The 24280-nt window shown below is 62.6% G+C and overlaps 2 protein-coding genes across 10 annotated transcripts in view; one reads left to right on the forward strand and one right to left on the reverse strand.

Annotated features, from left to right (window-relative positions):
• PLIN4 (perilipin 4) lies at window positions 1-11529 on the forward strand. Its single transcript, XM_087425950.1, has 7 exons — window positions 1-210; window positions 660-807; window positions 1643-1722; window positions 3191-6743; window positions 6856-7043; window positions 8758-8844; window positions 8917-11529. Exons 1-7 carry the CDS (start codon window positions 160-162, stop codon window positions 9247-9249), a joined length of 4440 nt encoding a protein of 1479 aa, XP_087282076.1. The 5' UTR covers window positions 1-159; the 3' UTR covers window positions 9250-11529.
• The window catches only part of HDGFL2 (HDGF like 2), a 22311-nt gene continuing 9537 nt past the window's right edge, over window positions 11507-24280 (reverse strand). The window contains exons 4-17 of one of the 9 annotated variants that reach the window (XM_087425703.1): window positions 23738-23926; window positions 19175-19291; window positions 18993-19064; window positions 17618-17777; window positions 17442-17517; window positions 17042-17354; window positions 15733-15833; window positions 14262-14332; window positions 13978-14048; window positions 13529-13630; window positions 13113-13326; window positions 12564-12656; window positions 12257-12389; window positions 11507-11816 (exon numbers count right to left, since the gene is read on the reverse strand). In XM_087425703.1, the coding sequence (XP_087281829.1) occupies window positions 11720-11816; window positions 12257-12389; window positions 12564-12656; window positions 13113-13326; window positions 13529-13630; window positions 13978-14048; window positions 14262-14332; window positions 15733-15833; window positions 17042-17354; window positions 17442-17517; window positions 17618-17777; window positions 18993-19064; window positions 19175-19291; window positions 23738-23926 (1809 nt within the window). In that variant the 3' untranslated portion in view covers window positions 11507-11719. Of the gene's footprint in view, window positions 11817-12256; window positions 12390-12563; window positions 12657-13112; window positions 13327-13528; window positions 13631-13977; window positions 14049-14261; window positions 14333-15732; window positions 15834-17041; window positions 17355-17441; window positions 17518-17617; window positions 17781-18992; window positions 19065-19174; window positions 19292-23737; window positions 23927-24280 lie in introns of all 9 variants that reach the window. The other 8 variants (XM_087425704.1, XM_087425700.1, XM_087425701.1 and 5 more) reach the window with 8 other exon arrangements.

The following is a 24280-nucleotide window of genomic DNA, read 5'->3' on the forward strand; positions in this document are numbered from 1 at the left end:
GGGCCCCGCGCAGTCCAGGTGAGCAACGCCGGGGGAGGCCGGGCCTCCAGGTGGGTGTCGGGGCCGCTCGGGCTGCGAGGGGGTCCGGGTGTGGGGCGGGGGCCCGGAGCCCCCATTCACGCAGCCTCTCTGCCCCTTCCAGCTGCTTCGAGGATTACCATGTCCGCTCAAGCAGGAGGAGGCCGGGATCCCCCCAAACCCAAGGGCAAGGTGAGCGAGGGGCGGGAGGGGAGATCCCCCCCGGGGATGGGGACCCCCAGGACCCGGGGAAGGGGACCTCCACAGTCCTGGGGTCCAGGGGGCTTCCCGGGGGACGGGAGGGAAGAGTCTCCCTGCTGTCCCAAGCTGGAGGGTGGGGGGGATGGGGGACTCACGCAGACCTCAGCTCCTTCCTCGCGGAGTGACCTTGGGCCAGCGGCGGCCCCTCTCTGAGCCTCAGTTTCCCCATCTGTGAAATGGAGGCTGTGGAAGGAAGGAGGAGCCTTTACCCCGTCGGTGGGAGGCGGGCTGAACCTGCCCGCTGCCTAGGCGAGGAAACTGAGGCTCAGCGTGGCTGAGACACTTGCCCGAGGTCACCCAGGAGCGAGGGCCCGAGGCGCCGCCCGACGCTGTCCCCCAGTGTGGCCCGGCCCTGCTCACGCTGCCCCTGCCCCACGCAGACCCTGGGCAGCTTCCTGGGGGCCCTGCCTGGCTTCAGCTCTGCCCGGAACCTGGTGGCCAGTGCTCACGGCTCAGCGAGAGAGGCCCGGCCGGTCGCCGACCCCGCAGGCGCTCCGGCCCCCGCAGCCGCCCAGCCCCAGGCTCAGGGTGAGTGGACAGCTCCATGGGGCGGGGGGGGCTCCGGAGGTGGACCCCAGGAGCAGGAATCCTCCAGCAGGGGCTTCTGGGCATTTAGGGGGCGCTTCATATGTGCCTGTCTCGTCTCATAGACGCTGCAAGGCTGGCACGCTCATTTAGGGAAACTGAGGCAGAAATATGGCAGGTGGGTGGCCCAGGCGGCATAACCAGCAAGAGCGGGGGTGTGAATGACGCCCCCCACGCTCTCAACCCCTCTCCCCTGCTTCCGAAGCCCGGGCACCAGGGGCTGGGCGTTCTGCTTGTGGGAGCTCAAAGAGGAGGCCCCAAGAGGGCAGCGCTTCCCTGGGGTCACACAGCCTGGGGCTCCCGCCCTGCAGTGGCTGAGCCGGGGCGCTCGGGGCGGCCCCGGGGCACGCAGAGGGGCCGGCGCGGGGAAGCCCGGGGCGGGCGGGGGGTGCGGCTGCCCGGCTGGGCCCGGAGCCGCAGGCAGCTGACTCCTCCCCGCATACCCGAGCCCGGCGGGCAGCTGCCAGTGGCGGGGGGGGGGGGGGCCCAACTCCTCTCCCCGCGGCCCCCCTGCCTGGGCATGCAGCACCCGGAAAACTCCGGGGAGCCCCTGCTCGAGGAGATGAAGCCCTGGGGCTCGGGGAGCCCTGGCGGGGCCGGCGACTGAGCCAGGTCCCCGGCCGGGGATGTCACCTCTTGCTGTCCCCGGCGGGGGGGCTGGGACATTCCTGACCTTTTGGGCGATGCCCGTAGATTGTGCAATAGACACCAGGGCGGCCGATGCCAGCCCGCGTCCCTCGCCCTCCCTGGGGTGCCTGACGGGTCCCTGTCCCCACAGCGGCCACCGACGCGGAGCAGACGGCCAGGGGCGCGGAGAAGCTGCCGCCGCCTTCGGACACGGTGAGAGGGGCTGCCGGAGCCCGGGGTTAAGGCCTCCGCCGCCCTCAGGGGGCCCTCCTGGGATGCTTCAGGTCCCGCCCAAGGAGGGGCGACACCCCCGTGTGTCCTGCTGTGGGTGTCTGAGCCCTCTGAGCCGTCGTGTCCGCGTCTGTGAAATGGGTGCGGTGCTGCCTTACAACAGAGCCCCCAGTCTGAGTGTAGCCCGAGGCCACCGAACCACCAGCCACCCACGGTCACCTGTCAGGCTCCGGGCTAAGGCTTTATAATCCTCCAGCCGCCCCGTGGGGAAGGGAGCAATAGGACCCCACACGACAGCCGAACAGAGAAGCCAAGCCACCTGCAGGAGGTCACACAGCAGGACGCAGGAGCGTGGGATTTGAACCTTGGGCAGTCAGAGCGTGACCCACCACCGACACTGGGTCCTGGATAAACAGGGACCCCCCCAGAATTATCGCGTCCCCAAGTGGAGGGGCTGATGTAAGACGGCCGAGGGCACGGCAGGGCTGCAGAGACCCGACACGACTCTTCCGCCCAGCACGAGCCCCGACTCGGGACTCTCCCTCGACTCCCCCTGCCCTCAGCTCAGCCAGCTCTGAGCGTCTCAGAGGGCGGAGAACCGCCAGGCTCCCCTCAGCAGGAATTTGTGGCCCAAAGTCAGACAGACCCCGGCAGCCGAGGCCACACTATGCACCCCTCCTTCTCGGCTCCTCTGTGCTCACATTAATTGAGCACCTACTAATTGCCAAGTGCATCAGGCACGTGGACTCTTTCCTCCACGGTCCTTGAAGGAGGTGTTGTTTCCATTACCTCCTTCAGGCTCAGAGAGGGGATGTGGCTTGTCTGAGGTCACACAGCGAGCGTGGGAAAGCCAGGGATTCAAACCCGGGTCTGGAGCCCACTTGACTCAACACTGGGGAGCGGGGCTGGTGGGGAGAACTCTAGTGGGTCAAAAATGATGACCCTTGTGGACAGCCTCCCGTGGCTCACACGGCATACTGGGCCCTGCGCCGTTCCCGTTGTCAATTTCTCAACGCCAACTCCCTTCTCTCCCATGAATATGTTCATTTTAATAAGCGATTTGGTCTTCCCGCTGTAACGGGGAAACCAGCCTCAAAATCTGCCAGGAACAGAGATTAGGCAAAAAGAGCAAAAATGTGTAATTCGGTGGCTTGCTGAGCCCACGGCCAAGGGACCTTGGCAAGGGTTCCAGAGATGTTAGGAACCAGTGGTGAGCGATGGGGGATCTATTGAATCGGGGGATCGTTGACCTGTGACAGAGCGTGTCGAGGCCATGTCCCAGAAGGCCGAGGGTCCCAATCCATTGGGGGGATAAAGCTTGGGAGGGACGGATGTCGGGTGGGGAGGAGGCGGGGCCTCTAGTGACAGGTTCCTCTCCCCAAGTGGGGTCGGGGGCCAGGCTGGTGGAAGTCTCGGGTACGGGGCGCCTCCCAGCTCTGCTCGTGACCAGAGGTGTCCTTCTTCACAGACGATGTCCGGGGCGAAGGACCTGGTGTGCTCCACGATGACCAAGACCAAGGATGCCATCTGCTCTGGGGCGGCCAGCGTGGTGGACTCAGCTAAAGGCATGGTGCAGGGCGGGCTGGGCGTGACCCGATCCGCACTCACGGGCACCAAGGAGGCTGTGGCCAGCGGGCTCACTGGGGCAGTGGGCATGGCCAAGGGGGCCGTCCAGACGGGTGTCGACACCACCAAGACCGTCCTCACAGGCACCAAGGACACAGTGTCCACTGGGCTCACTGGAGCCATGGGTGTCGCCAAGGGGGCCGTCCAGACAGGCGTGGACACCACCAAGACGGTCCTCACAGGCACCAAGGACACAGTGTCCACTGGGCTCACTGGAGCCATGGGTGTCGCCAAGGGGGCCATCCAGACGGGCGTGGACACCACCAAGACGGTCCTCACAGGCACCAAGGACACAGTGTCCACTGGGCTCACAGGGGCAGTGGGCATGGCCAAGGGGGCCGTCCAGACGGGCGTCGACACCACCAAGACCGTCCTCACAGGCACCAAGGACACAGTGTCCACTGGGCTCGCTGGAGCCATGGGTGTCGCCAAGGGGGCCGTCCAGACGGGCATCGACACCACCAAGACGGTCCTCACAGGCACCAAGGACACAGTGTCCACTGGGCTCACTGGAGCCATGGGTGTCGCCAAGGGGGCCGTCCAGACGGGCATCGACACCACCAAGACGGTCCTCACAGGCACCAAGGACACAGTGTCCACTGGGCTCACTGGAGCCATGGGTGTCGCCAAGGGGGCCGTCCAGACGGGCATCGACACCACCAAGACGGTCCTCACAGGCACCAAGGACACAGTGTCCACTGGGCTCACAGGGGCAGTGGGCATGGCCAAGGGGGCCGTCCAGACGGGCGTCGACACCACCAAGACCGTCCTCACAGGCACCAAGGACACAGTGTCCACTGGGCTCACTGGAGCCATGGGTGTCGCCAAGGGGGCCGTCCAGACGGGCATCGACACCACCAAGACGGTCCTCACAGGCACCAAGGACACAGTGTCCACTGGGCTCACAGGGGCAGTGGGCATGGCCAAGGGGGCCGTCCAGACGGGCGTCGACACCACCAAGACCGTCCTCACAGGCACCAAGGACACAGTGTCCACTGGGCTCACAGGGGCAGTGGGCATGGCCAAGGGGGCCGTCCAGACGGGCGTCGACACCACCAAGACCGTCCTCACAGGCACCAAGGACACAGTGTCCACTGGGCTCACTGGAGCCATGGGTGTCGCCAAGGGGGCCGTCCAGACGGGCATCGACACCACCAAGACGGTCCTCACAGGCACCAAGGACACAGTGTCCACTGGGCTCACAGGGGCAGTGGGCATGGCCAAGGGGGCCGTCCAGACGGGCGTCGACACCACCAAGACCGTCCTCACAGGCACCAAGGACACAGTGTCCACTGGGCTCACTGGAGCCATGGGTGTCGCCAAGGGGGCCGTCCAGACGGGCATCGACACCACCAAGACGGTCCTCACAGGCACCAAGGACACAGTGTCCACTGGGCTCACTGGAGCCATGGGTGTCGCCAAGGGGGCCGTCCAGACGGGCATCGACACCACCAAGACGGTCCTCACAGGCACCAAGGACACAGTGTCCACTGGGCTCACAGGGGCAGTGGGCATGGCCAAGGGGGCCGTCCAGACGGGCGTCAACACCACCAAGACCGTCCTCACAGGCACCAAAGACACAGTGTCCACTGGGCTCACAGGGGCAGTGGGCATGGCCAAGGGGGCCATCCAAACCGGCGTGGACACCACCAAGACCGTCCTCACAGGCACCAAGGACACAGTGTCCACTGGGCTCACAGGGGCATTGGGCATGGCCAAGGGGGCCGTCCAGACAGGCGTCGACACCACCAAGACCGTCCTCACAGGCACCAAAGACACAGTGTCCACTGGGCTCACTGGAGCCATGGGTGTGGCCAAGGGGGCCGTCCAGACGGGCGTCGACACCACCAAGACCGTCCTCACAGGCACCAAGGACACAGTGTCCACTGGGCTCACTGGAGCCATGGGTGTCGCCAAGGGGGCCGTCCAGATGGGCGTGGACACCACCAAGACGGTCCTCACAGGCACCAAGGACACAGTGTCCGCAGGGCTCACAGGGGCATTGGGTGTGGCCAAAGGGGCCGTCCAGACTGGCATGGACACCACCAAGACCGTCCTCACAGGCACCAAAGACACAGTGTCCACTGGGCTCAGTGGAGCCATGGGTGTGGCCAAGGGGGCCGTCCAGACTGGCGTGGACACCACCAAGACCGTCCTCACAGGCACCAAGGACACAGTGTCCACTGGGCTCACTGGAGCCATGGGTGTCGCCAAGGGGGTTGTCCAGACCGGCGTGGACACCACCAAGACGGTCCTGACAGGCACCAAGGACACAGTGTCCACTGGGCTCACAGGGGCAGTGGGTATGGCCAAGGGGGCCGTCCAGACGGGTGTCGACACCACCAAGACCGTCCTCACAGGCACCAAGGACACAGTGTCCACTGGACTCAGTGGGGCAGTGGGCATGGCCAAGGGGGCCGTCCAGACGGGTGTCGACACCACCAAGACCGTCCTCACAGGCACCAAGGACACAGTGTCCACTGGGCTCACAGGGGCATTGGGTGTCGCCAAGGGGGCCGTCCAGACTGGCGTGGACACCACCAAGACCGTCCTCACAGGCACCAAGGACACAGTGTCCACTGGACTCACTGGGGCATTGGGTGTTGCCAAGGGGGCCGTCCAGACGGGCGTGGACACCACCAAGACCGTCCTCACAGGCACCAAGGACACAGTGTCCACTGGGCTCACTGGGGCATTGGGTGTCGCCAAGGGGGCCGTCCAGACGGGCGTGGACACCACCAAGACCATCCTCACAGGCACCAAGGACACAGTGTCCACTGGGCTCACTGGGGCAGTGGGCGTGGCCAAGGGGGCCGTCCAGACGGGCGTGGACACCACCAAGACCGTCCTCACAGGCACCCAGGACGCCATCTGCAGTGGGGTGACTGGTGCCATGAATGTGGCCAGAGGGGCCATCGAGAGGGGCCTGGACACTTCAAGGGCTGTCCTGACCGGCACCAAAGATGCCGTGTCCACCGGGCTGACCGGTGCCGGCAACGTGGCCCAAGAGGCCGTGGAGACTGGTCTTGGCACTATCCAGAATTGGTTACCTGGTTCCCAGGACACCACCCGGCGTGGACTCACCAGTCCCAGGGTCCCGGACAAACGAGGGGAACCCACTACCCCGAGCCCCCAGGAGACTCCATCCTGCGGGGTCTCCAGCCCCCTGGACACTGTCTGCACAGGCCTGGACCTTGCTGGGGAAGCCACCACCAGCACCAAAGGCCTTGTGTCCACTGTGGCGACATTCACCGAAGGGGCCACCCTGGGTAGGGAGGCTGCTGGGCACGTGGCCACCCCAGCCGGTCACGAAGGAGCCACAGGCTTTGCGATGCTTCGGGACGAGCTGGAGGGCCTGGGGGAGATCTTCTACCCCATGGATGCCAAGGAGCAAGGTGAGAACGGGGCAGGCCGGGTCCCAGCTCCTAGCAGGGACTTGTCGTCTGTACCCCAAGCCCCTGATGCCCGGGACCCTCTCACACTGAGTAATCCTGTCTTCCCTTCCAGCTCAGCTGGCTGCCTCCCAGCCCGGGCCGAGGGTGCCCGCGGCCGACCAGGCCAGCTACTTCGTGCGTCTGGGTGACCTGGCCCCCGGCTTCCGCCAGCGGGCTTTCGAGCACGCGCTGAGCCACCTGCAGGACGGCCAGTTCCAGGCCAGGGCGGCGCTGGCCCAGCTCGAGGACTCCCTCAGGCTGGTAAGAGCCTTCCCCGCCCCCGGCGCCTGCCTCGGAGCATCTCGGGACTTCCCATCCCACCCCAGGGCGGGGGGGCTCCAGACTGAGCACTGACAGACCACGCCCGGCGGCCACCAAGACCACCAAGCGGGGGACGCAAACGAACCAGACGATCGCGCAGGGACAGGGCGTCCCTTGAGCCACGTTGTGAATGCCAGGGGGCCGCGAGGACAGAGAGGGCCCCGAGAACAATCTGGGTGTGTCCACAGAGCAGAGGGGCAGCCAGGTTGACGGGGCAAAGTGGGGACGGGGGAGGGGAGCCCGTGGGGTCTGAGGCTCAGTTATGCAAGTAACGACCCAATCAAAGGCGACCTGGATGCCACCTGGGGACAGATGCCTGGCAGAGCGGGGCTGCTCTCTCCCTGTCCCCGCTCACGTCCTCCGGCCCAGGCTCTCTCCGCTGCAGCTCCCTGACGCGCACCCCCTCATTCTCGGTGGTGGGGCTGAGCTGCGCACGGCGGCAAGGTTAGCAGCACCCCGTCCGTGGCTGATGCAGTGATGGACCCCCAGCTCTGAGGACCCCCGAGTTCTCAAGCTCCTGGGTCTTAAATGTACAACAGCCCCTACCTTGGCAGTGAAGAGCCCAGAGACGCTCCCTGAGTCAGGGTTCCCGGGCTGCGCCCCCAGGGTCTGTGACGAACCGTCGTTTGAGGACCACTGTTCCAATCCAGAAGGTCTCAGCGGCGACAATTCTGCCCCCAGGTGACACTGGGCAATGTCTGGGGACATCTGTGGCTGTCACACTGGGGGCGCTCCTGGCATCGCGTGGGTGGGGGCCAGAGGTGCTGCTCAGCCCCCCACAGCGCCGAGGATCGTGAGCCGAGGAGCGGCCTGATCCGACGTGGGTTTTATTCATGGGGATTGTTCTGACTACTGTGGGGAGGCCGGGCCACAGGGGGTCAAGGGCCAGAGCCAGATGGGCGAGGAGGATTTTGCAAAACTCCCAGCGAGGGATGATGGGGCCTCGAGAGTAGTGTGGGTGGTGCCAAGGGGCAGGTAGGTTCTGGATGTTTCCACAGCAGAGCCGCCAGGGTCTGCAGACGGCTCAGATGCAGACGTGAGAGAGGGAAAACCCTAGGCGGTCTCGGAGATTTTTAGCAGGACACTTAGGAGGGACTGGGGGCCACCGCCCTGGGTGGACAGGGAAGGCCTCGCCCAGCAGGCAACCTGAAGCTGAGGCTGAAGGGGGCACAGGAAGGGCCAGAGGAAGTGCGCTCCGGGCTGAGTGGGCAGCAGAGTGCCACAGGCGGTCAGGGGACAAAACGGAGTCAGCATGGCCAGAGCAGAGAGTGCGACGGGGTACCAGTGGGAGATGAGGTCTGTGACGTCCCGGGGGCCAGACTCGGGGGCCACAGTGAGGAGTTGGGTTTTATGCAAAGGGCACTGGGGAGCCACGGGAGGGTTTTGAGCTGGGCAGTGACATGACCCCATCCAACCGACCGTCTGTTATTTGATCTCCCTGACGACCTGGTGGGAATTTGGATTACTGCTTCTTCACGTGACACAAGAAGCATATCCTCTGCGGCTGGCTGTAAACTCGTGGCCTTCCACCACACCACGGGAAAGGCCTAGACACGAGGCTTTGGGGCAGCCCGGGATGCCCGCCCCGCGGGACAGTGTGTGGCAGGGCCCTGCTAAGAAGCTCTCATTTCTCTGCTGGGCTCTCTCTCTCCAGATTGAAAAGGCCAAGCAGGTTCTGGAAGGGCAGCCGGGGCTGGAGCCGGGGCCGAGCAGCAGCGCGGCGGACGCCGGGACCCGAGAGGTGCGTACCGGAGGGCCGAGGCCCCGCTCTCCTCTGTCGGACCGCTGCTCACCTGGCCCCTTCCTCCCGCAGGTGCCGGGCGCCGGGACGCTGTCCAGGGCCCGCGGCCTCGTCCAGCAGCTCCACGTGGCCTGCAGCATGCTGGCCTCTGGCCTCCAGGGCCTGCCGGCCGAGCTCCAGCGACGGGTCGGGCAGGCGCGGCGCAGCCTCTGCGAGCTCTATGGCGTCCTCTCCTCGGCCGGCTCCGCGGCGGAGCTGCCGGCAGAGCGCCTGGCGCAGAGCCGCGAGGGCGTGCGGCGGGCGTGGCAGGGGCTGGAGCAGCTGCTGGAGAGCGTGCAGCACAGCCCCCCGCTCGGCTGGCTAGTGGGGCCCTTCGCCCTGCAGCCCGGCGGGCAGCCGCTGTAGGCCTCCCCGCCCCTGGAGCCCTCCTGGAGCCCTTCCCAGCTCCAAGCAGCTCCACTCCCCGACGCTCCACCCGCAGGAGGGCGCCGGCGGGGTCCCAAGGCCCTTCTGAGTGACGCCGCACCACGCGCCGGCCTTGGGCCCGCCTGCACCGGCCGCCCTTTCTCCCCGAGCACGGCTGGCCCTCCTGCCAGCCCTTCTGCCAGCCCAGCGGCCCAGGGCTGCTGAGACCATGGACAGAGCGCCTTCCCCTGAACATCTCAAATGAGCACTCCAATTAGGACAGAGGTGGAACCGTGCCCAATCTAGAAGGTTCTCATTCAGCACCCCACTAGGAGCCCCTTTATCTTTGGGGGGGTCACCGTGGTCTGGCTCCTCTAGCTACTGGCTAAGCAGGCGGTCCCACTCCTCCATGCTGGGCTCCGGGCAGCGCGGCCCCCGCTCTGAAAGCCCACACTCCAGCCCTCACCACACCACGTTCCCCTGGACCAGAAGAGACCCGCACGCCACCGTCGTCCTGACGCAGGCCCACCGCCTCCACTGAGCCCCGCAGTGGCCCAGGGGCTGGCGAGGACAAAGCCACAGCAGCCACCTCCTGGGCTTTGCACTGCCCCGGCTTGAGGACTGGACTACTGGGAGCGGAGGGTTACAAAACACGGCCCCCCCCGGCTCAGCCCACCAGTCCGCCCGGCCCAGCCCCGGCATGGCCATTAGAGACGCCGCGAGACCCGACGATCGGTGTCCCTGAGGCGCCTGGGCCAGAGGCTGCCGAGGAAGGAACAAAAGGGCGTCCACAGGGGCCCGGGCCCTAGACGGCATGTGACAAAATGTCCTCAACACAGGTCGGGTCTTATCACGTGCCCGACTGCAGACCGGGGCTGGGCTGGCAGCCAGCGGGCCGCGCCCCCCTAGGTCCTCAGGGCGGCCCTGCAAGGTGGGCTGCACGTGGAGAAGCAGGGCCCACAGAGGCCCAGCCCCCACGCCCGCTTCCTGGGCCCCCGGACAAGCGAAAACCCAGGATGCTCGACCGCGAGATGGTCCCCACTGCTGCATCGGAGCGCCAGCAGCCCAAGCCTGAGCAGCACCCCCTTCCCAGAACCTGTATCGCCGACAGCCCCCCGTCTGGCTACCTCCCAGGCTCGAGTGCCCCCACACCGCCCCCTCTTCTCAGAAACGGTCAGGTACTCTGAGCTCTGGGGCGGACGGGCCTGCTCTCCCCCAAGGCTCGCCTCGGCCACCAGGAGCCATGAGGGGCTCTGCACCGGGGAGCTGGCCGCGCAAGACACGGGGCCGAGTCAGGGAACCTCCCAAGCCTTTCCTTCCCCAGTCTCCATCACGGACGGCCATCGGAGGCGGTGACACCAGAAACACAGCCACTCACGGAAGTCGAGCACAGAGACTTAACCTCAGGTGCAGCCAAACCAAACGGGGTGCCAGGCTCAGGAAGTCCCACAGCACAGCGCAGCACGGGCTCTCTCTCAGCTGGGACCGAGGGCCTCGGCCACGGGCAGGGCCGGGCACACGCAGCAGAGGCCACTGTTTACGCAGCAACTGCTGCGTGAGGCACCCTGTCTCAGTCGGCCCTGTGAGGATGGGGTCACCCCTACCCAGGTGAGGAAAGAGAAGCCCAGAGTGGGAGTGCCAGTGGCCCAAGGTCACACAGCAAGGCCTGCCAACGCTCAAGCCCCCTGAACGCCAAGGACAACGGACAGCCCACAGCCCCCTGCCAGCCTGAATGGCTTTAGTGCCCCGAGCTGCTGCTGCTGGGGATTCAGGGTCTTTCCTCAGGGGTCCCGAGAGCCACCTGCAGCCCGGGCGGGCAGAGTAAATGGTGGAGTCAGTGCAGCGAGGCCATGGCTTCCGGGGAATGCAAGGTCTCCACCGCCCGGCCCCGCCCTCGGCCTTCACTCCTGCCTGGGCACTGGGCTGCCACGCAGGCAGATCCCACCACAGCCTCTGTTTGAGCCGTGGAGTTGAGAGGGTTTGATTTCTCCTTTGTTCTGGAAAGGCCTTGCTCGCACCCACTCTCCTTCACCGTCGGCACCGCTGGGCCAGGCCGGGCCGGGCGCACCGTCAGAACCCAGCTCACGGCCGCTGTTACTGCTGACCCTACAGCTTAACCAAGCTCACGGCTGCTGTTAATGGTGACCCTACAGCTTAAAACCCTTTGTCCCCAAAGGGGCCCCGATAGAGGCAAAGTACTCCCTAGCTCCAGCCCAGCTGCACCAGTAACGCTAGAAAACCAAGCCAATAAAAATGATCTTTTTTCATTAAAAAAACCCTTTATAGTCATTTCATGTTGGTTGGAAATCACAGAAATTAGGCAGAAAAAAAACCCAGGGGGACAAATACAAACGAACAGCACGGCGTCTCCCCAACAGTTCTCCGCTCTCTGGGCGGCCGGGCGGGCGGGAGCGGGGCAGGCCTCGGGCATCGGCGGGGCGGGCGGGGCCGGGCCACCGGGGCTCGGGGCTCAGCTCTCCTCGTCGTCCAGGGACTCCGAGTCCACGCGCACCCTCTCTCGCTCCTTCCCCGGCACGTCCAGGTCGGGGCCCTCCCGAGTGCTGCTGCTGGACCACGGCAGGGCGAGTGACCAGGCTGCCTCTGCCGTCCCCTCCCCGACAGACCCGACGCCCCTGCACTCCCCCTGCTGTGCCCACTGCACTAAGAGGCTGCCACAGGCAGACCAGGGTCCTCCACACGGCAGGACGGATGGGTGCTGGTGGGAGAGCCTGCCTGCACCCACTCCCGGAGCATCCGGAGGAAGCCCCCCTCCCAGGGGCCCGACCCATGGCAGCTTGGAGCACTGGAGCTACCTTGATGGGGCCCCCGGGGGTCAGCTGCAAAGGCTGCAGGGGGTGGGGGTGGGGGGCCAGGATGGGGGGGACACAGTGTCTGCGACTCTTACCAGACGAGCAGCCCACTGGGAGCAGCTGGGACACAGGTGCCCTTCACGCTGCCCCCTCTCTCGGGAAGTCGCCCCCATGGCCGTGGCCCCTGCGACACTTACTCGTTGTGTAACAGGTCTTCAGAGGAGCCCCCGCCCGGCCCCTCCTCCGAGTTCTGTTCCTCCTCCTGCTCCTTGTCCTCTGTGCTCTCACTCTTCTGAGACGTGGCCTCACCGTTCACCGGGGCTGAGAGGTCTGGGTGGGAGAGAGGGCTCGTGGGACACTGCTCGGCTATCATCCGGGACCCCTTAACCCTTCCTGCTGAGAGCGAGCGAGCTGGCCTTGGGACAGGGGTCCTAAAGGACCCCGGACCCTTCTCGAGGGCCCTGGCCCCATGCGCCCACATTAACTTCCACCTCAGTGCCTCACCAGCCGTGTGGGGACTGTCAGCTCCCACCAGACCGGGGCCTGGCTGCGTCTGGGTCCTTCCTGCAGCCGGGCTGGGCCCCTGAGCACACGCACCTGAAGAAGCGAGGAGCAGGAAATGAGTAGCCGTGGGCAACACGGGCGAAAGCACGCCTGAGCCTGGGACGGAAATGTGGAGAGAGGAGCCCCCTCCGCTCTCCCTCGGCTGCTCAGCCTCCGGCCGAGCTAAAGGACTGCTCCGACCATCTGTCCTGGGGACCGTGTGACCCCAGAAGGAAGGAACGCTCTCCCGTCCCTCACAGCCACCATCCCTGCCAGAGACACCCCTCCTCCTCCCGTGGCCCTCCAGGCCCAGCCCGCGGCCTGCGCCTCCCAGACGCCCCCACTGCCCGTGCAGTAACGCCTGCACCCCGGCCTGCACGCACGCGTGGGGGACAGAGCCCGGCCCGCGCAGAGCACCAGCAGGAACGCGCCACTCCAGCCGTCTGGGGAAGAGCACGGGCTGTGCCCAGGGCTCAGATGGCCCGCCCAGCGCCCCATGTGCCTCCTCACCAGCGCTCGCCTCGTCCTCCGCTCTCTCCGTGGGGGCCTCCTCTCCGGCCAGCACCTCCTCGGCCTTTTCCGCCTCGGCTCTCTCCTTCTCCGGCCCGGTTCTGGTCGCCTTCTGGATGGCCTCAATCTTTGGTCCCAGGACCCGCGACTTGAGACGGGTGTAGACCTCCGCGGCCTTCTCCATCACCTCCTTGTTGGCCTTGTAACGGCGAATCTGGCCCGCCAGGAGGCCTGGCTCAGGAAGGGCAGCCGGCCTCCCCCACCCCGAGGCCCTGCCCCGTCATGCCGCCCCTGGCGGGGGCGCCGCCCCTAGAAACTGGCATTCCCCCACCAGCCGTGGCCGGGAACCCGGGCTCCCTGAGCAGACTGTGCCCCACCTGCCACCAGCCCCTCTCACCCCCGGACTCCCACCGTACCTTCTTCAATGTGGCCACCACATCTGTGTTCTTCTGGAGAATCTGCGAGGTCACCTGCAGGGTCCCCAGCTCTGCAAGGGCGTTCAGACACCTCTTCACGTCCTGCAGGGTGGGAGGGGAGTCAGGGGGGGCAGCACCAGGCTGACAGGTGCTAGGGGGCCCGACGGCGCAGAGAAGGACCCCCCGGGCTCTCCCTGCAGGGGAGGGCTGAGGGCTGAGTGACGGGAGCCCCTGGGACAAGCAGAGGGACTCAGAACTCGGAGGCTCTTGGAGCCTGCCTGTGGCGCCACCTGGTGGGGACGCCGGCCGGGCCCTCAGCTGGGGGACGCAGGATGGGAACAAGGACCCCGCCCCTGCCACCCCAAGGGACCCTGGATTTTCAGAGGGGGGCTGCTTGGCTCAGGGGAAGTGGCTGCGAGGTGCCCCTGCGGCCCCGAGAAGGGCCTCACCGGGTTGTCGACCTTCAGGGCGAACTTGATCTCGCTGTGAAGCTTCTGGAGCTTCTCCTCCACGGAAGGTTCTGTGCCCAGGAGAGAACACAGCGCCCGGGCCTGAGCACGGCCACGGAGGCCCAGGCTGCAGGGGGCTGGCCGGCCTGGCCCCCACACCTGGCTGCTCTCTCGCGGCCCCTTCTGGGGACCGGCCCGAGCACCGCTCCAGTGACAAGAGCCAGCTACTCCACGGCCTTCCCTCCTCCCGCCCTCAGACAGCGACCGGGGCAGCCAGGCCTCACCTTTCTTCTTCTCGACCTTCCGATCCGGGGCGAACCCTTCCGATCGCTTCCGAGTTCGTTCCTTGACAGGCCTGTGGAGAGTCGCGTCTCAGACGGGCCCCTGACCAACGTCCCTGAGGCCACCCTGCCCCGGCCGCCACCACCCTCCCCAGCAGGGCCGGGGCCTGCGGGGGGGACCCACACCCGCTGCGGAAGGAAACCTCTAGGAGGCCCTGGAGGCTGGAGGAGGAGGCTCAAGCCCGTCGTGACCTGGTCAAGGGCAGGCACCCGAGGTGACCAAAGATGTCAGCCCTGGCCCTGGTTCTTGCGAGCGAGCAACGGGAAATCCCGGAATTCTTTTCTTTCAAATGTGCAGCTGACTTCTTTTTGCTGAGGAAGACTGGCCCTGGGCTAACACCCGTGCTGATCTTCCCCTACTTTATATGGGACGCCGCCACAGCATGGCCTGACAAGCGGTGCGTTGGTGTGCACCCGGGATCCGAACCTGCGAACCCCAGGCCACCACAGCAGAGCGCGTGCACTTAACCGCTGTGCCACCGGGCCGGCCCCGCAGCTGAGGGTTAGTAGCTAGTTACCTAAATCTTAGCGAATGAGTTATTAAAAGGTTCTCTGGAGCCAGTCCAGAAAGTTTAGCACGTCCAAAGCCAGTCCAAAGTTTAGCACGCTCTGCTTCGGTGGCCTGGGTTCAGCTCCCGGGTACAGACCTACACCACCTGTCTATCAGTAGCCATGCTGTGGTGGCGGCTCACAAAGAAGAATTAGTTGTATATTCGGCTTACAACCAGAATATACAACTATGCACTGGGGCTTTGGAGTGGGGGTGGTGAGAGAAGATTCACAACAGATGTTAGCTCGGGGCAAATCTTTCCCAGCTAAAAGATAAATAAATACAAGATGCTCTGATTTGACATTCCTAAATACAAAATTCAACATTCTGTCTGGCAGTCTGGCTGCCAAGTGTCCGTGGGCAGGTCTGTCCACTGATGGCTGAAGTTCCACTTAGAAAGGGGGGTGGGAGACAGGCTGCCCCCCGACCTCGGTGGGCCTCGGACTTAAGAAGTCTGGTCTGGGGGACAGTCTGTCCCCCTTGGCACTGCTGACGGGGGCAGAGTCATTCTCTGGGGGCCGTCCTGGAGACTGTGGGGAGTGGAGCAGCACCCCTGGCCCCACCCACTCAGTGCCAGGAGCTCCCCCAGTGTGACAACCACAGATGTCCCCAGACATCGCGTGGAGTCCCCCGGGGGCAGCATCGCCTGGACGAGAGCCCTGGTCTGAGGAAGGACGACGGTCCTAGATCTGTGGCTCCTACACAACCTGACGGGACCAAGACAGGCACGCCTCAGCTGGATCCGTCTCTAAGACTGAACGTGGATGCCGGGTCCCTCCCCGGGGGCCCCCAGGAGGCTGAAAACCGTGGGGGCCAGGATGGGGCAGGCGGCCCCAGGAGCCGTGGGAGGAGAAAAGCGGGTGCCACCTGGCGCGGGGCTTCTCCTCGGAGCGCCCTCTCTTCTCCTTCTGGCTGGGTCTCCTCACGGGCTCCGCGCTTTGCAACTTCTTAGCTGATTTCTTCGCCTGCGGCAGCCAGAGAAAGGGAGGAGCTGGAGCGGCGGGCAGCCCCGAACTGTCCCCCTGAGAGACACAGCTCGACACTTCCGGCCACCACCCTCGCACTGCTGGGAGCTGGTGGAACGGGTGGGACTGGACAGGACGAAGGACGCCTGTGTCCAGCCTGTCGCCGGGCCCTGAGAGGACCCTGGGGTCCTGGAGTCCAAGCCCCCACCCAGTGGAGGGACAGCCCCACTGCACCCTCCTGCCAAGGAGCTCAAGGCTGTGGCTGGAACACTTCCTGTGGCAGGGAACTCGGTCCCCACTTTGTGACCAAAGGGAGAGCGATGGGGAGAAAATGGGGGGTCGTCCTGCTTCCCCATCCCCCTGGCCCCCTCGTGTAGGATCCTGGGCTTGGTCCAGAAGGTGACGGGCCTGGGAGGTCAGACTCTCCGATTCAGGTTGGACTGAGAGTGCCAAGAGACGGGGGAGCTGATAGGCCCACCGCCCCTCACCAGCCTCCTAACTGCTCCCATGCTCACCCCACAAGCTGTTCCCCACAGTGGCCAGAGGACACCCGTGGACACCTGAGTCGGGTCCCGCCCTCCTCTACCCACAGCCCTCCAGGGCTCCTTCCTCCCTTGGGGGAAAAGCCCAAGTGCTCCCTGTAGCCCACCAGGCCCTGCACGACCTGCCCCGTGCCCTCCCTGCCCTCCTCTCCTCGCTCTTGCCCTCTAGCCACATGAGCCTCCTCTCTGCTCCTCCAACACACCAGGCCAAGTCCTGCCCCAGAGTCTTTGCACGGGCTATTCTCTTGGCCTAGGATGCTTTTCCTTCAGATATCTTCCCAGATCACCTCTCACTTCGTTCAGACCCCTACTTAAACGGCATCTTCTCATCTGACGCCTTTAGGGCCCACCCTATTTAATACGGAAGCCCTCCCCCTAAAGCTTCACGTCTCTCCAGTGGCTTCACTCTCCTCCAGAGCACCGAACGCCCTGGAATGCCCACGTATCACCCTCCTGTCGCCCACTGTCTCCCTCCCTCGGGTGTCAGCTCTCCAGTGGCAGGGGTTCTGTGCCCCGCAGGCTCTCCGCTCTGTCCCGGCACCCAGCAGGGGTTCCACGCGCGGCTAGACGCAGGAGTGGGCATGTGGGAGGCAGCGGGCCTTAGGGAGGAGCCTCCTCTCCCCGCTCGCCGCCCTCCCGGTCCTGGACCCCTGGGCCGGGCCGCACCTCTCTCTCCAGCTCGGCCTCGGGCTCTGAGTCGGAGGAGGACTGGGGCCCCCGGCCCCGGCCCTTGCGGCCGCGCTTCCTGACGGGCTCGTCCTCGTCCCGGAGCTCGTCCCCACTGCTGCCCCCGCTGCCCGTGGGCGGGGCGTCCCCGCGATCGGCCCGCTCGCGCCGCCGCTCCTTCTCCTCCTTCTCCTGCTCGCGCAGCCGCCGCAGCTCCTCCTCCTGCTCGCGGCGCCGCCGCGCCTCCAGCTCACGCCGCCGCTCCTCGTCCCGGCGCTTCCACTCGCTGATGCGGTCCACCTCGTCACTGTCGCTGCGGGAGGGCCCGGTCAGAGCAGCCGAGGGGGCCGGGACGCCCGCCGTCAGCGGCCCCACAGCCACCCCAGGCCCTGTCACCCACCTGTCACTGCTCGAGCTGCTCGGGGGCCGTTCGGGCTTCGGTTTCCGCCCGCGGGGTTTCGGGGGAGGCTTCTCGGCTACGGAAAAGGGAGGGTGGCCTTCTCTAACACCGTGTCTCTCTGGGCAGGGCGGGGGGCCTCATGGGGAAGCCCCTGGGCACTGGCGTCAGGTCCTTACCTGGCTTCCTGCCCTGCGGTGGTTTCTTTACCGACACCTCCGAGTCGGAGGAAGACGAGGAGGAGGAGGAGGAAGAGGACGCCGACCTGGCCACGGCCACTGGCTCTCCCTTGGCACCGTCGGATTCTGCTTTGGAGTCTGAGTCGGAGGCCGACGGCGCCTTCTGGGAGAGGCCAGGGCGCGGAGGTGAGAGAACGCAGGGCGATGGCAGCCCCGAGCACCCCCCACCCCACCAACCCCCAAAATCCACCTCCCCCCAAACTGGAAACCCTTCGTTTTGGCCCCAAATCACAGGCAACCCGGGACGTGCTGCAGCGGCCTGCGTGTTCGCCTCGGTCACAGGGCAGAATCTCCCGGGGCCTCACCTCCTCCTGGGGAGGTGCGGGCACAGGCGAGGGCCACGGGTTCCCAGCGGCGAGGACTTGTAATACCGAATCTCACCTGGAGGCCCAGCTGGGGGAGCTGCCCTCCTGCCTCTGCCCCCCAGCTCTCCTGCATCCACAGCACACACACCCCACATGCACACCCACACACACATACACGCACACACAGACAACATACACGTGTACATGCACAGACCACACATTCACATACACGAGTACATGCACACACAATATGCACACTTGTACATACAAGACGCACGTACACATGCACACGTGCCCACACTCGTATACACACAACACACATGTACACATGCACACACTACCCAAGCACACACATACATGGACACACCACACACATGCACACACCACACTCATGCATACACATACACACACAGTTGTGCATATACGTGTACGTGCACACAACACACGTGCACACTCATACACACACTTGCACACTTTTGTACGAGACAACACACTCCTACACATGCACACTTGTGTGTATGCACATATACACTCATACATGCAAACACATATCACACACATGTTCATACAATCACATAACACGATTACACCCATGCGTGCCACACACAACACAGTTGTACATGAACACACATGCACACAACATCCATGTGCACAAACAACACACACACACTCTCTCTCTCCACGGGCCCTCAGAGGGCTTCACTCCCCTCTGATGCCCGCATTCCAGCAGCCCATCTTCCGGACTGGCCTCCCAGTTCCCCTCAGGAGCAGCGGCGGCCCAGGGAGGTGCTCTGCACACACAGCACTCAGGGACCACGGGCTGAAGCCGTTAGTGAATGCAGAGGTGGAAGTCGGCGGTGCCCTGGGGTTGCCCTATAGCCCCTGCCCGACCTGCCTCCAAAAACGGCCTGACTCCAATCATGCACAGTGCCTGGTGACCATGCAGAGAAGCTCTAGGAGTTCCCCACAGGTGGGCCTGGGGGAACAGAAAAAAAGCAGAATCCCTCTACCTTTTTCTTCCGTCCTGCAAGGGGGCCCCGGCGTGGCGCCCGGACCACGGCTTTCTTCTCAGGGGTGAAGTCCTGGGCAGAGGGAAGGGAGCTGAGCGTGGGAGCCACTGGCTGCCCACTGCGTGGCTCGCACCTGTGCATCCCCCCTGGCCTGCCCACCGAGGAGCCGCCCACCTGCTCACCTGGTCACTGGTCTTCTCTGACTCGGAGGAGCTTTCCGAGTTCTCCTCCTCGGATGGGGACACGCTGCCTTGATCCAGGTCGCTGGAGGCCTTTCGCGCTCTTTTTGAGACTGACATCTGGAAGGGGAGCAGCCCGAAGGGATCAGTGACCAGGAAAGCCCATTTGCTCGGCAGAGCTGTCCCCCGCTGACCGCTGACAGCCCAGGGAAGAGCCAAGGTTTGGTTGGGGGGATGCGGCAGGGACCCCTTAGAGAATCTGATAAAACCTTGGGATCTTAAACCTTGAGGACACTCAGTGACATGAGCAAGACACAGAAGGACAGACCCTGTGTGATCCCCTCACAGGAGGCGCCTAGAGGAGTCACATCCACAGAGACAGAAAGTGGATGGTGGGGCCAGGGGCTGGGGGAGGGGACGGGGAGTCAGTGTGTCATGGGGACAGAGTCTCAGTTTGGGAAGATGGAAAGTTCTGGAGACGGATGGTGGGGATGGCTGCAAAACAACGTGAATGTGCTTAATGCCAATGAGCCGTGCATTTCAAAATTGTTAAAATGGTAAATTTTATGTTATGTATATTTTACCACAATAAAAAAAAACAAAAAAGGAGAAACACCTAATCCGGGATCCTGTCCCCAGAAAAACACACGTGCACCCGTTTGGAACTAGATAGAGGGGGCGGCTGCACGCCACTGTGAGTGGACTAATTAACGCCACTGAGTTGCACATTTTAGAATGGTTCGTTTTATGTGAATTTCACCCCAGTACAAAATTTAAAACCATATATACATACACATGCACACAATTCTGAATTCAGTTTCAGGGCATCATGGACTGACTCCCTGACGCCCAGCCAAAGAAGCCAACTTGGGAATTTTTATGAAGGAAGAAAGGAGAAAGCATGGAGAACTGAGCTCTAGAAACAGATCCCTGCCCGGAGACCACCAATGTCCAAGGCCAGGGCGTGATGGGCTGAACTGTGTCCCCTAGAATTCATGTGGAAGCCTAACCCCAGACCTCAGAACGTGGCTGCATTTGGAGATGGGTCTTTACAGAGGTGATTAGGGTAACATGAGGTCACTAGGGTGGGCCCTGACCCAATACGACTGGTGTCTTTACAAGAAGAGGAGAGGACACAGACATGCACGGAGGGAAGACCATGTGAGGACACAGGGAGATGGACACCTACACGAGGAGAGAGGCCTCACAAGGAACCACCTTGGGGCCGGCCCGGTGGCGCAGCAGTTAAGTGCACGCGCTCCGCTTCAGCGGCCCGGGGTTCGCAGGTTCGGCTCCCAGGCGCGCTCCAACGCACCACTTATCAAGCCATGCTGTGGCGGCGTCCCATATAAAGTGGAGGAAGATGGGCATGGATGTTAGCCCAGGGCCAGTCTCCCTCAGCAAAAAGTGGAGGATTGGCATCGATGTTAGCTCAGGGCTGATCTTCCTCACAAAAAAAAAATAGAAGAAGGAACCACCTTGGTCTCAGACTCCCAGCCCCCAGCCCCAGGAGGAACTACATGTCTGCTGTTAAGCCCCAGCCTGTGGTACTCCGTTATGGCCGCCAGAGTGCACAGATACGCTCAGGGATACGCCAACAAGAGGAGGCCCCTACTCTCCTGCAACTTACGTTCTAGTCAGGAGAGACCAACAGAAGCGTTAAGGAAGAATCCGAGAGCAGAGTAAGTCCTGTGACAGTAAGAGGGCACTGTGGGGAGTGACGGGGACGCCTCAGGGGTGGTCAGAGAAGGCCGCAGGGAGGCCTGCAGGACGAAGACGGGGAAACGGACGGAGGAGCTTTCCGGACCGAGGAGACAGCAAGCACAAAGCCCCTCGGGTGGAAGGCACCTTGGCATTTTCAAAGATGTGAAAGGTGGCCAGAGTGGCTGGTCAGTGGTCAGGGAGAGGACTGGGAGCGGCTGGGGCCAGACCCACGGGGCTGTGCGGGCCGCGTTTGGAGCCTGGCCCCATTTCACAGACGGCCACGCTGAGACGCTCTTCACGGCTCACCACACTCAGCACACAGGACGGGGGGACCCTGTCCCGGCTCAGGGGGGAGGCGGTATGTGAGTTAGGGGCACTGTGTGTTTCCCTCTCCCAACGCGGTGAGCACGAGGACTCCTAACCCAGGCGCTTGGGGAAGCCACCGCAATTACAGGACATTTCTGTCTCCCGCGCACACTTGTGTTCCGTCAGCCATCAGACTCTCTAGCTCCAGGTTAAGCGTTTCAAGCTGGGATGTGGCCTGGAACCCAGACGAAAGGGCAGGAATCTGAGGACTAAGATGACCCGAGGCAGGGCCCTCCCTCCTGACGTCCACGCGCCGGGGTCGAAAGAAAGGCCGTCAGGAGGCGCCCTGAGCAGCGAGACCCGGTAACCCCAGAACCAAGAGACCTCAGCGGGCGGGTGGGGGGGCAGTGCCTGGGCTGGACCCCGCTCCACACGAGCTGGTGGCGGGTCTGCCATAAAACCTGACAAGAGGAGGTCTTCTGTGGAGCCATTAAGAAGAATAAACAAGACCAGATCCGCGGATACAGAGAAAAACACCAACAAAATAATGTTAACTGGAGAGAGAACGTAAAGCTGACCCCACGGGAAAACCACAGCCCCCCCCAGACTGGGGAAAGGAACAACAAGGACGTGCTAGTGGGGGGGTGTTACGAGTGAAAAGATCTTTTACATTTTTCCCTAGAGTGGGTGAAAGGCGTTGTAATAATAACTCATATCTGTTTAACACAAAGTTGGCCAAAATTACTGAAGATGTTGACCTATAAATAGTGGTTTATCTCTAAGGGGTCGGATGGAGGTGGTTGTGTTTGTTTTCTACATATTTCTATTCAACTTCTCCAAAAACTGTACACAGAAAAACGTTGACTTGTAAAAAGCAATACCAGGCGGGCCCCGTGGCTTAGCGGTTAAGTGCGCGCGCTCCGCTGCTGGCGGCCCGGGTTCGGATCCCGGGCGCGCGCCGACGCACCGCTTCTCCGGCCACGCTGAGGCCGCGTCCCACATACAGCAACTAGAAGGATGTGCAGCTGTGACATACAACTATCTACTGGGGCTTTGGGGGAAAAAAATAAATCTATAAAATTATTAAAAAAAAAAAAAGCAATACCAACGACGTCATAAAAAGTTGGGGGAAAACCTAAACGCTCAACGATCTTAATATATTAGTTAGAATTCACCCACATCATAAACTACTTCTCAACCACTGAAAACTACATTTTAAAATAACATTTAACGACAAGGAATACTCATAATGTTAGGCGGAAAAACATCAAGATACAAACATACATACAAACATATTGTACGTATGATGGCCAATTCTGTACTTTACACACACACCCCCTTGTGCAAGGCACGTACGAGATCACAGAGAAATACATCAGGACATTTCTAGTCCTTGGCACAGAAACCCCCTCAGAAAATACGGGCATTTTTTAACAGCTTCTTTATGCTTTTTGCATTTTCTAACTTACCTACAATGAGCATGGCTTACCATTATAACTGCAACCCAAAACAAACGTTTCTTTTTAAAGTAATAAGACGAATGCCTTACTCTATCAGAGAATTTGCTGCTAGAACCTGGTCCTTCGATTCTGCACCCAAATATGTAGAAGCAAAGGGCAGAGAATGAAAAAAGGCAGGAAAGAGAATATATGCATGAGAACTGAAAATGTACGTCCACATGAAAACTTGTGGTACGTGAATGTCCACAGCAGCATTATTTACAATGGCCCAAAAGCGGAAGTTACCCAAATGGCCGTCAACAAATGGATAAGCACCATGTGTCCCTCCACACACTGGAATATGACGCAGCCATGAAGAGGAGTGAGGCCCTGACACAGCCACACCGTGGATGGACCTTGAACACACGATGCTCAGTGAGAACCAGACACAGAAGGACACACGGTGTGTGATCCCATTGATGCGAAATGTCCAGAACAGGCACATCCACAGACAGAAAGTGGATCTGTGGTTGCCAGGAGCTGGGGAGGAGGATGAGGGGGTAACTGCTAATGGGAGCAGTTCCCTAATGGAAAGGGAGTTTCTTTTTTTTTTTTTTTTTAAAGATTTTATTTATTTATTTTTCCCCAAAGCCCCAGTACATAGTTGTCTGTCATAGCTGCACATCCTTCTAGTTGCTGTATGTGGGACGCGGCCTCAGCATGGCTGGAGGAGTGGTGCCTCGGTGCGCACCCGGGATCCGAACCCGGGCCGCCGGCAGCAGAGCGCACGCACTTAACCACTAAGCCACGGGGCCGGCCCAGAAAGGGAGTTTCTTTTGGGGTGAAAGAATGTTCTGGAATTATGGTGATGATTGCACAACTCTGTGAATGTACTAAAAACCACTGAATTATATACTTTCAAAGGGTGAATTTCATGGTATGTGAATGGTATCTCAATTTTTTAAAGAAAGCATATTAAAGAAAGGCAAAGAAGGGCGAGTAGGCTGCCGGATGTGACTTCAGGGTGGCAGGAGGAAGTGCCAGGGTGCCGCTGGCCCCCCCCACCCCCATACCAGGTGGGCCCCCCACAGGCCAGGTGCGCCTGCCCCCGCCCTACCTTCAAGGCCGACGCCTTCCGCTTGAGGGCGCTGTTGTCGCTGCTCTTGTCTGAGTCTGAGTCGCTCTCCATCCTGTCGCTGGCAGCTGTGGTCACGGCTGTGACGGCCATGACTCCCCGGTCCTCGTCGTCCTCACTCCCGCCTGCCGGGTCAGCTTCGGGGCCCTCACTTTCAGAGGAACTCACGGGCTAGGGGTGGGGGGGGGGGCCGAGACAGCAGGTCACCACCAGGCTCGGGGGAGCTTCCCAACCAGGGCGGCCACCCAGAGGACAGCACCCACCAGCGGGGTCTCAAATGTCAGGGTCCAGCCTCCTCGCTTCCCAAATGGGGGAACTGAGGCCCAGGAAGCCCCGAGAGCTGAGGTGGGAGGGTGAGACAGACACGTGTGCCAGGCGCTAGGATTCAAGCGCAGCCAGATTCAAGGTCAAACCTTGGGCGAGCGACTTAAGCCTCTCTGTGCCTCAGTTTCCACATCTGAGCTGGGGGGGTGGCACCATTTTGGCTTCGTAGGGCCAAGGCGAAGATCAGACAGAAGCGGATCG

This window comes from Ceratotherium simum, chromosome 39 (genome assembly GCF_057802395.1).
Source record: "Ceratotherium simum simum isolate JZ-2026a chromosome 39, ASM5780239v1, whole genome shotgun sequence".
Classification (NCBI taxonomy): domain Eukaryota; kingdom Metazoa; phylum Chordata; class Mammalia; order Perissodactyla; family Rhinocerotidae; genus Ceratotherium; species Ceratotherium simum.

What these genes read in the sequence shown, in the direction of transcription:
- PLIN4 (XM_087425950.1), top strand. Translation starts at nt 160, where the DNA reads ATGTCCGCTCAAGCAGGAGGAGGCCGGGATCCCCCCAAACCCAAGGGC. An exon ending in CATGGATGCCAAGGAGCAAG is followed by an intron (nt 6,744 to 6,855) that starts GTGAGAACGGGG and finishes CTTCCCTTCCAG; the next exon opens with CTCAGCTGGCTGCCTCCCAG. An exon ending in TCGAGGACTCCCTCAGGCTG is followed by an intron (nt 7,044 to 8,757) that starts GTAAGAGCCTTC and finishes CTCTCTCTCCAG; the next exon opens with ATTGAAAAGGCCAAGCAGGT.